The 12234-nt window shown below is 35.4% G+C and overlaps 1 protein-coding gene across 2 annotated transcripts in view; it reads left to right on the top strand.

Annotated features, from left to right (window-relative positions):
* Positions 1–2904: 2904 nt before the first annotated feature.
* The window catches only part of CDH12 (cadherin 12), a 295800-nt gene continuing 286470 nt past the window's right edge, over positions 2905–12234 (top strand). For both annotated transcript variants that reach the window (XM_060091603.1, XM_060091602.1), the window contains exon 1: positions 2905–3135. In XM_060091603.1, coding sequence (XP_059947586.1) covers positions 2905–3135 — 231 coding nt within the window. The remainder of the gene's footprint in view (positions 3136–12234) is intronic.

The following is a 12234-nucleotide window of genomic DNA, read 5'->3' as shown; positions in this document are numbered from 1 at the left end:
TTTGTACTTGTTTTTTGAAATGTGGTATATAATTAAAAAGTAGAGCACGTCTCAACATCAACTTGCCAGATTTCAACTAGACAACCACATATGGCTAGTGGTTACCATATTGAACAATATAGGTCTAAGTTAACTTTTTATGAACATTATTTTGCCAGACTGAAAAGATGCAAAAAAATATATACTGTTTATATTTTTGTTAATAACTAACAGGTGCATCCCTTCAGGCCAGAAAAAATATATATATCCTTCTTTATTTCTCCTTTTGGGAGTGTCCTTGTAGGATGCTCTCAAAGTATAAATTTTAACCCTCCTCATCACATATCTTAACTCAAGCGTAGTGAATTGCTCCCACATTAAATGTTTAAATTTGAATATTTGCAAAGAATGCATTATACTTTTTATTATATTGTATGTAACTGAATAATCATTAAACCGAATTGCAACTGACAGGTTGACAAAATGCCCTGTTTTATAGGTGTGTGATTGAATATGTATTGATTTTGATTTTACTTCTCTTGTTTTGGAAGCACTGTACATAATTTCTGGCCTCCAACATTTTTGGCCCTTGGAAACTTCCCAGGCTGTGGACAATGGGCCCCTAGTGCTAAATGCATGAAACCTCCCTGGCTGGAACCACATTTTCCCCATGCTGCTTACAGAACATAGATCTGCTCTCACCTTTAGGTCTCATGGCAATTTGCACCTATAACAGGCTTTTGTTAACTTAAGTTTTGGTCACTTAAGTTTTGCCATCAGGATATTCTGTTTGCTTTCTTTTTTTTTTCTTTTTTACAGCATTGGTAAATTTGCCCTCATTTTTTTATATGACTATTTATTTTCCATTTCTGATTTAAGAGAGAGAAGGATTGTGTCTGTTATCTTATCTACTGTTTAACAATGGTCCTAGTACCTTGTAAACACCCAAACCTTAGATAAGCGAATGAAAAAAAGTGTTTGTTGTAAGGAGATGTTCAAATCTCATTTTGCCTAAGTACAGGGCAGAGATTGTCCATCTGAAAGGGACACAAGATTGCTCTGAGCTGCACACCACCTACAAAATAATTCCTTTTTATCCAGTGTTTCTACTATACCAAGGCTAAAGAAACTTTTTTTTTTAACTTAAAGCTTATACTAAAGCCTTATAAAACAATCTGAGATTTTCTCAATAACTTGCATCTTAGTAAGATCATTTACGTTTAGTAATTTATGTTGTTCTTTCTTGCATGGTTCTATTCTTCCTATTCTCTAACTTCAAAAAATTTTTTTGCTTTTTTAAAACTGCTGTTTTTTCCTTATTCTCTAAATCTGTGGTTCTCAATCTTGGCCTATTTTGCTCCTCCCAGGGAATATTTATCTGGCAATGTCTGGAGACATTTTTTGGTTGTCAAAACTGGCTGTGACAGAGGATGCTACTGTCATCTGTCGAGTAAAGGAAAGGGGGTGCTGCTAGAAATCATAAAATGCACATGCTGGCTCCCTAGCAACAAAGAGTTATCCATCCCAAAAGGTCAATTGTGCCGTTTGTGAAATCCTACTCTCAGTTCACTTCAAAAATAGTGATCCTTGGGCTTCCCTGGTGGCGCAGTGGTTGAGAGACTTCCTGCTGATGCAGGGGATGTGCGTTCATGCCCCGGTCCAGGAGGATCCCACATGCCGCGGAGCGGCTGGGCCTGTGAGCCATGGCCGCTGAGCCTGCACATCCAGAGCCTGTGCTCCACAACGGGAGAGGCCACAACAGTGAGAGGCCCGCATACCACACACACACAAAAAAAATAGTGATCCTGGAAAAGAACTTTAATACAAAAAGATACGTGCACCCCAATGTTCATAACAGCACTATTTACAATAGCCAAGACATGGAAACAACCTAAGTGTCCATTGACAGATGAATGGTTAAAGAAGATGTGGTATATATATATATATATATATATATACACACACACACACACACAATGGAAAATTACTCAGCCATGAAAAAAGAATGAAATCATGCCATTTGCAGCACTAATGCCATTTGGATGGACCTAAAGATTATCATACTAAGTCGACCTAAAGATTATCATACTAAGTCAGACAGAGAAAAACAAATACATGATATCCCTCATATGTGGAATATAAAAAAAGTGATACAAATGAACTTATTTACAAAACAGAAATAGACTCACAGACATAGAAAACAAATATATGGTTACCAAAGGAGAAAGGCAGGGATAAGTTGGGAATTCGGGACTAAAATATACGCACTACTATATATAAAATAAATAAACAACAAGGACCTACTGTCTAGCACAGGGAACTATATTCAATACCTTGTAATAACCTATAATGGAAAAAATCTAAAAAAGAATATATATGTATATATGTATCTGAATTACTTTGCTGTACACTTGAAACATTGTACATCAACTATACTTCAATTACAAAAACAGTGATCCCTGTTTTATTCTTAAAATGATTATTAAATTTAAAAAAAGATTGCTTCTATTTATGATATACCTTTTGCGTTATTGTAACTCATACTTTTCAAGTCTGTAAAAAAAACTTAGATGTTTTATCCAAGTTAACAGGTTCAAGAGCAGTGACCATTTACCAATATAATTAGTTTAAAGACTTCCTCTCTGTTTCTTTAAATGTTGGCAGATATAATGAAATTTTTGATGACTATCATCATTTAATTCTATCAATTTAATGTATCTTTGTTAATCTGTTTTATAGGTCTCTTTAGATGGAATATAATATAGCAGAAGCCTTTTCATCAAAAAGATTAATGCCTGCATTATCATTTCTGCAATAAAAGAGAGAGCTAAGTGGTAGAGGCCACAGACACCTCAAACCTGGATTCCACAATACTGCATTAAGTGCTGGAGTTTTTATTACTCTGCTGTAGGAAAGCTTTTGCCAATGCTTACAAGGAACTGTTTATCCCTGCTGCTCTGGGTACTGTTTGATGGAGGTCTCCTAACACCACTTCAACCTCAGCCACAACAGACTTTAGCCACAGAACCAAGAGAGAATGTTATCCACCTGCCAGGGCAACGATCACATTTCCAACGAGTTAAACGTGGCTGGGTATGGAATCAATTTTTTGTGCTGGAGGAATACATGGGCTCCGAGCCTCAGTATGTCGGAAAGGTAATGGCGTGTTTTTTTTTTTTTTTTTTTTTTACAACAACTTGATAGCAAGGGGGCTTATGCATTGTGTATTGTGTATGGATGTTTTGCACAGGAGTTGAACAAACCAGTGAGTAGAACACTGGAATTGAAATCTGAGAGACCTGATTTCTCTTCCTGACTCAATGTCCCAGGTAAGCTTTGGAATATCATTTAATCCCTCCTTGCTTCCATTATCCCTGGTTATTTTAATGAAGTTAATGTATATTGTATTCCTATTTTTGGTATTATTCCCCAAAGACATGAAGTTAATATGTGTAAACGAAATTAAAACTATTACTATAACACATTATTGGTCATAGCCATTCTGGAATTGTTTACCAATGAGAGACAGGAAAAATCAGGAGGTATAAATAGTCTACATTTTTGTTGGTATCTTTGAATGACCAGAATGTCTCCCTTTCCCTCCCTCTTAAAAAACATGATATACCATTTAGATTGTGGTTCTGGAGTATAGATGGTCTCAGACTTACAATGGTTTGATTTAGGATTTTTTAACTTTACAATGTCGTGAAAACAGTATGCATTCTGTACCCGCATAACCATTCTGTTTTTCACTTTTAGTACAATATTCAATAAACTACATGAGATATTCAACACTTGATTATAAAATAGGTTCTGTGCTAGATGATTTTTCCTGAGTGTAGGTTAATATAAGTGTTCTGAGAATGTTTAAGTCTGTCTTAAGTAATGATAATCAGTAGAATAGGTGTAGTAAATGCATTTCGACTTACAATATTTTCAATTTACAATGAGTTTATTGGGATGTAACCCCATTGTAAGTTGAGGAAGCTCTATATTTGATTTGGCTTGCTTATACTTTATAAATAATTCCATTATTATAGGCTTTACAAGCTATTTATGAAGCTATTTATGGCCAAAGTAATAAATGCTGGAACTCAGACATGTACACATAAATCTCAACACAATACACAACTTTTAATCTTATTGTAATTTTAAAGTAATTAAAATTGTTTCACAAAATAGTTGATGGCAACTATCTGTTTCAGCACATTTATGTTTCACTGTTATTTTTCTTACGTAAAATTTTTGACTCATGTCTATAATAGATAGACCTTATCAATGATACCAGAATATTTTCCAGAAAAATAAATATTTTATGTATTTTGATTTTGTTATTTCCATTTTTAAATTTTCTAAAAGATTTTTCTATGGTTTTAATAAAAATATTTATGTTTGAAGAGAGTTTAAAATAAATCCAAAGACAGAAATGGAAAACCATAGTAGAAGGAGTATTAGGAAGCTGATATAGAATATTATGTCTCTGGAATATTAAAGTCCCTAGAGGTTTCAGAAAACCTAAACTAATGAGAAACATGATGAGTCTTATGATTCTAATACTGGATCAAATGAAGCAAATCTATTCAAGATCTAAATTCTTTGCCCTATGATTTTAGAATTTACCTTTTGGAAATTTATTTTTAAAATACTGAATAATACAGTGGGGAAGGTCTTCAGATAGAACCTTTTTGAAAATGAACATGTAGCCAAGGTTGCCCTAGTGTTACCAAACACAAGTGCATGTGCCTGATGCACCGTGAGTCCAAACAAACAAAAACATCAAAGTTTGGAGCAGAGGAAGGTTTATTGCAGGGCGATACAAGCAGATGGGTGGTTCCTGCTCCCAAAACCCTGAGCTCCCTGAAGGATTTCAGCAAAGAACTTTTAAGGCAAGGTGAGGGAGGGGTGTGGTTAGTTGTTGCAAACTTCTTGGTGTCGGAATCCTTTGTTCTTGCAGCTGTCCACATAGGTCAGGTCAGGATGTTCCTGTAAACCTCCAACAAGACAAAAGTTATTCTCTGTTCTGCAACATTTTATCTCTACATGAATGGACTCTTAAAGGTCAGAGTCTTGAGAATAGGTTATCCTGTATATTTCAAGCTATAGACAACATTCTTTTACAAAAGGTGCAGAGCCAGCATGACTAAGCATAGGCAACAGAGTACAAAGGTAAAAGAGACAGATCTAATATGGAGTCAGATTTGTTCTTCCCTATTACACTACCGTGTATGGGCCCTGAGCAAATTTGTTTTCTGTGGGGGTACCTATCTATATATAAAATTTGAGTCACATCAAATCAGTCTTTGAGTACCATTCTGGCCATCCAATTTCTAGTGATCTTGCAAAAAATATACAGTGCCGTTTAGCAGTAGTAATATCCTTGACAGGCCATCTACTAGGAATCAGGGCCTGGTCTTGTGGCCCTGGGACAACTCCATAGGTGGTAGTCCTGAGGTCCATATGGTACCTGGTGAACCCCAACATTGAGCAGAAAGTCAGAGAAACCCTTAAAGGAGAGAAATGTCTACTGAAGCCCAAGCAATTCCAATCCAGCCCAGGGCACCCCACTCAGATGACATTGCTCCACAAATAGCCCTCAGCACAAGATGGGCCTTAGAAACTTCTGAGGAAAGCACTCCAAAGCATGGATGTCCCCTGATGTTACCATACATAGTGTCTGCTTGTATGATTCCTCTATGTGATCACAGAATATAAAAAATCACTAACCTTTTCTATAGTGAGATAATTTCATGTTGTCCTGGTACACTCATTTCTTGTGAGTTAATTTTGCATAAGGATTGAGTTTTCAAACCTAAGACAAATGAAGTGGTAGCATAGCTCTAGAACTCTGCCTCCTGGGTGTCAGTTATATCAACTCTGCTTGTGATGGAAGCTGGACATCACATTGAGGTTCCAGGCAAATGTCTGCTGAGAAGCCATTCTCTGGTTTTGACTAAAGCAGATCCATAGCCTTTACTTGCCAGAATTTGAGGTGAGAAAGTTGACATTTTGTTGAAAATTTAATGAAATTGACTTTTAATCTATCCTAACTAGTGTAGAATTTCACATCCCAATGGCCATGATTAAAAGGATCTAGGAGCTGCTTATGCAAGTTTTGTTTGATAGCCTTGAATTCTATTTTTATAATTGCTATGATAGTATGGAATTCATCCAAATCATTTAAGAGATGAATTAGTATTTATAAATAGATTAAAAAGGTCTAAGATCTAGCCTATTATGAAATTAAAATATGATTTTCATAGACACATGGTTCCCCACTTGTAAAGTATAATGAAAACCCATGATTCTCAGGCAATGTATGTTTCTAATGCAAATGAAACAACAGTTGCCAAGATTTCCTTTCCACATGGAAACTAATTAAAGTTTAATTAACTTTGTCTTGATGATTGTAGATGTGGGAATAGTGATATGATAACATTGGGACCAATTCAAGCATTATAAATATGTGTGTAAACATATAAATATATTTGTGCACCTGCTTTTTTCTGGAAAGGCTTTGAGATAATTCATAGTAAAGCAAGGTACTATAAATAATATAGAACTCTGTGTCAAAGGAGTGCACAAATGTCAAGCACAATGGTCAACTGAACTATTCTAAGTGAGCTTCAAATTTAACGTATGTTTCTGTTCAGCAAGAACATACATGGAAAGCATTAATTTGTAGAGTTCCCATTATTGGAAACTCCACTTATTAAGAGAAAAAAGCAATTTCCCCACCTTCAAATATAAAATAATTTCTTCTGGTAGGAATTAAACGGGGGTGGTTGAGTGGCTTAATAGATATTAGCCTCAACACTGTTATATTTAATATTTAAAAGGAGCAGGTGTTATTGTTGACATCGTTTCAAGAAAGACCAAACCTTGGTGTTGTTTATAATTAATATTATTTTATATACAAATACATCCCAAGGGTGTCGAGAGGTAAAACCAATGCTTTTCTCAAATAAACATTTTGGATTTACTACAACACTTGGACACGTGTAAGGTGTCATATTGCAGAGCAACACATAAATTAATTTGATCAGCAAACATTTTAAATTCATTTATTACCTGTTGCTCAAAGTCACCTCAAAAAATTATTATTAAACACACACACATGTGCACATTTGCTTACACACACACACACACACACACAGTAAGTTTATACGAACAAATATAACTGGGTGCCTTTGTCTGTATCGTACTAAGTTATGTCATAGCCTCAAAGCTATGTATCAAGAAAATGCTACCCATCTCATCTTCAAATAGTAATTTAGAAAATTGAATTGTCACTTCAGATGATCTTTGTTAGCAGAAATTCTTTAGTCGAAAGTGTATAAAATGGCAGAAAGATTAAGAATTGAAACATATCTAAACCCTAATTTCAGAGGCATTTCTTTATTTAACATTTTTCATTGAGAATGCATTATAATTTCAGAAAGCATTAAGCCTTGTGGGGATAAATTTAAGTATGAATGTCTTTAGATTACAATTATAACAGGTAAGGTTTATTGAGTATTTTAAGGCAGGATTTTAAACCCTTTACTTACCAAAATTTATGTAGTCTTCACAACAGCACTAGGAGGAAGATTATTAGTAGCCCCATTTTACACATCAGAAAAGTGAGGCACAGAAAGTTAAATAACTTCCCATGGCCCAACACCCAATAAATACTGAAACTGGGATTTTAAGCTGGGTAGAGTGGGGTAATTTACTTTCATTGCACCAGAAAATATCACATTTTATTGTCCTATAAGCATCTTAGGAGTGAACAATAATTTTAATACAACAATTAATTTTAATACTGTGACAAAGACCCTATGAGGAGCTGTGGAGACAAAGGAAGGTCTATGACTATGCCTAGAAGATGGAGGAATTCAAGGAAGGTTTCACAGATGATGAAGCACCTGAGATGAGTCTCGAAGGATGACTTTATTTTTTCAGAAAATATAGTCTGAGGAAATGTTTTTATAAGCACTGAGGCTTGAAAGTGCTAGGTGAGCCTCAATAACCATATTTCAATATAGTCAGAGAGTGTGAAACCAACATTTCAGAGTAGGTAGATAGATAAAGTGCAGAGGCTCAAGTCTGGTACCAAGATCAGTAATATCTGTTCTTTTAATTTTTTTAATTGAGATATAATTGGCATAGAAAAGCAGTTTCGGGTGTACAATGTAATGATTTGACATTTGTATACATTGTGAGATGGTCACCCCAATAAGTCTAGTTAACATCTATCACCACACAGTTACAATTTTTTTTCTTGTGATGAGGACTTTTAAGATTTACTATCTTAGCAACCTTCAGATATGAATACAGTATTATTAAGTGTAGTCACCATGCTGTACATTACAGTATTATTTATTCTTAAAGGCATCAGGATCCATAGTATCTTGGTTGAGGATTCTCATGGACAGAATTACAGTTCTAGGATGATTACTCAGAGATCCATTTGAAGGACTTGGAGACAGAAAAACAGACATGGAGATATAAGGAGCATACGAAGGAAAAGGTTAAAGTAGGATTGTCTCGGAAGTAATAAAGGAAACGGGATATTAGAGTTGGACATTTGAAAGGTAGACAATAGAAGATTTCAAGATCCATTGGTCAAGAGAATATAAAGGATGAGACAAATAATTAGTGGATAATCATATGTAGAGAATGAGAAAGAGAAGGGGAAAAAATGATGCAGATTCCTGGCTTCTGTTTTGCTGGTATTCTGTATAGATTTGGTTTTAGAGTAAGAAATAAAAGGATCACTGCTAGCCATTATATATCCAGAGTTGCTTAGAAGTATCCAGGTGAAGTATTTCATAGATATTTAGAGACATTAATCTAGAGTTCACAAAAGATCCTATGGTAGAGATACAGGATCAGGAGTAATTGGTATACAGATGGTGGTCAAAATCATATAAGTGGGTAACAAGCTAGGAAAAATTACAGAGAATATATGAGAAGCCTGATTTTTAACTGAAAAGCAGATGAAGAATAGATAGATCTAATTAATAAGAAGTAAAAGACAAACGTGTAAGAGTGTTATGGAAAGTAAAATAAAATAAAGGTTTAAGAATAAGAAATGACAAATAATGTCAAGCTCCACAGATCAAGTTAAACAATGACTGGAACACCTCTACTGATTTTGTCATTTAGTGAGCCAGAGGTAAACTTACTCAAAGTGATTTTAATCGTTTTCTCTAGGGTTTGAAGAAAGGAGAAAGGGATGGGTACAGCCTGTAGATGACATTTCAAAAGTGTAGGTGAAATTGATTGGTGTATGCTGGTTTGATCTGATAGGGATTCTAGTAATATTTTCCAGAAAAACAAAACCAATAGGATGTATATATATGACTTAAGGGAAATGACGTTTTAAAAATATTTTCTTGTGGTAGAACTAATCAGCAATGTGTGATTCTCCTCACCAGCAAGAAACCCTAAGAAAGGAGGAGAAGGTGTAGGTCACTACATCAATTCATTATTGAAGTTTTTGGGGGGAGTCATTGTGATGGAATAGACAGAAGAGTACTAAAAAAGAAGTCCAAGAGAAACCAGGATGGAACTACAAACACTAAGGTTCCAAAGAGACATAGCAATAAAAAGATATGCTTTTTTATATCCACGCGCACCTCGGCGATATTTCAGCTTCAGTTCCAGACCACAGGGACAAAGGAAACATTGCAATCAAGTGAGTCACACACAGTTTTTGGTTTGCCGGAGCATATAAAATTTAGTTTGCACTGTACGTAGACTATTAAGTATGCAATAGAATTATATCTGAAACAACAATGTGCATACCTTAATTAAAAAAAAAACTTTATTGTTAAATGATGCTAACTAACCATCAACTTAGCTTTCAGCAAGTCGTAGTAGTAACATCAAAGATCGCTGATCATATCAACATAAAAATATAATAATAAAAAAGAAGTTTGAAATATTGGGAGAATTAACAAAATGTTACCCAGTGGCAGGAAGTGAGCAAATGTGGTTGGAAAAATGGCACCGATAGACTTGCTGGACACAGAGTTGCCATAAAACTTCAGTCTGTACAAAGTATAATATCTGAGAAGCACCATAATGTGAAATGCAATAAAACAAGGTATGCCTGCAAGTGTGTGTATGTGTGTATTCACATGTATGTGTGTGTGTGTGTATATATATATATACACACACACACACACAAAAGTCAAGGCAGTAGCAATAGAATTTCATTTTTTAAATAAGTATATGTAGAATTTGTTTTTTTTTTTTTTTTTTTTTTTTTTTTTTTTTTTTTTACAAATTTAATCAGTTATACATATACATATGTTCCCATATCCCCTCCCTTTTGCGCCTCCCTCCCACCCTCCCTATCCCACCCCTCCAGGCGGTCACAAAGAACCAAGCTGATCTCCCTGTGCTATGCGGCTGCTTCCCACTAGCTATCTACCTTACGTTTGGTAGTGTATATATGTCCATGCCGCTCTTTCACTTTGTCACAGCTTACCCTTCCCCCTCCCCATATCCTCAAGTCCATGCTCTAGTAGGTCTGTGTCTTTATTCCTGTCTTACCCCTATGTTCTTGATGACATTTTTTTCTTAAATTCCATATATATGTGTCAGCATACAGTATTTGTCTTTCTCTTTCTGACTTACTTCACTCTGTATGACAGACTCTAGGTCCATCCACCTCATTACAAATAGCTCAATTTCATTTCTTTTTATGGCTGAGTAATATTCCATTGTATATATGTGCCACATCTTCTTTATCCATTCATCCGATGATGGACACTTAGGTTGTTTCCATCTCCGAGCTATTGTAAATAGGGCTGCTATGAACATTTTGGTACATGTCTCTTTTTGAATTATGGTTTTCTCAGGGTATATGCCCAGTAGTGGGATTGCTGGGTCATATGGTAGTTCTATTTGTAGGTTTTTAAGGAACCTCCATACTGTTCTCCATAGTGGCTGTACCAATTCACATTCCCACCAGCAGTGCAAGAGTGTTCCCTTTTTTCCACACCCTCTCCAGCATTTATTGTTTCTAGATTTTTTGATGATGGCCATTCTGACTGGTGTGAGATGATATCTCATTGTAGTTTTGATTTGCATTTCTCTAATGAGTAAAGATGTTGAGCATCCTTTCATGTGTTCGTTGGCTGTCTGTATATCTTCTGTGGAGAAATGTCTATTTAGGTCTTCTGCCCATTTTTGGATTGGGTTGTTTGTTTTTTTGATATTGAGCTGCATGAGCTGCTTATAAATTTTGGAGATTAATCCTTTGTCAGTTGCTTCATTTGCAAATATTTTCTCCCATTCTGAGGGTTGTCTTTTCGTCTTGTTTATGGTTTCCTTTGCTGTGCAAAAGCTTTGAAGTTTCATTAGGTCCCATGTGTTTATTTTTGTCTTTATTTCCATTTCGCTAGGAGCTGGGTCAAAAAGGATCTTGCTGTGATTTATGTCATAGAGTGTTCTGCCTATGTTTTCCTCTAGGAGTTTGATAGTGCCTGTCCTTACATTTAGTTCTTTAATCCATTTTGAGCTAATTTTTGTGTATGGTGTTAGGGAGTGATCTAATCTCATACTTTTACATGTCCCTGTCCAGTTTTCCCAGCACCACTTATTGAAGAGACTGTCCTTTCTCCACTGTACATTCCTGCCTCCTTTATCAAAGATAAGGTGACCATATGTCCGTGGGTTTATCTCTGGGCTTTCTATCCTGTTCCATTGATCTATCTTTCTGTTTTTGTGCCAGTACCATACTGTCTTGATTACTGTAGCTTTGTAGTATAGTCTGAAGTCAGGGAGCCTGATTCCTCCAGCTCCATTTTTCGTTCTCAAGATTGCTTTGGCTATTCGGGGTCTTTTGTGTTTCCATACAAATTGTGAAATTTTTTGTTCTAGTTCTGTGAAAAATGCCATTGGTAGTTTGATAGGGATTGCATTGAATCTGTAGATTGCTTTGGGTAGTAGAGTCATTTTCACAATGTTGATTCTTCCAATCCAAGAATATGGTACATCTCTCCATCTATTTGTATCATCTTTAATTTCTTTCATCAGTGTCTTATAATTTTCTGCATACAGGTCTTTTGTCTCCTTAGGTAGGTTTATTCCTAGATATTTTATTCTTTTTGTTGCAATGGTAAATGGGAGTGTTTCCTTGATTTCACTTTCAGATTTTTCATCATTAGTATATAGGAATGCCAGAGATTTCTGTGCATTAATTTTGTATCCTGCAACTTTACCAAATTCATTGATTAGCTCTAGTAGTTTTCTGGTAGCATC

The sequence above is a fragment of the Mesoplodon densirostris genome, chromosome 3, assembly GCF_025265405.1.
Source record: "Mesoplodon densirostris isolate mMesDen1 chromosome 3, mMesDen1 primary haplotype, whole genome shotgun sequence".
Lineage (NCBI taxonomy): Eukaryota > Metazoa > Chordata > Mammalia > Artiodactyla > Ziphiidae > Mesoplodon > Mesoplodon densirostris.
Note: the sequence above shows the minus strand (reverse complement) of the source record. Positions and strands in the feature narration are given on the sequence as shown.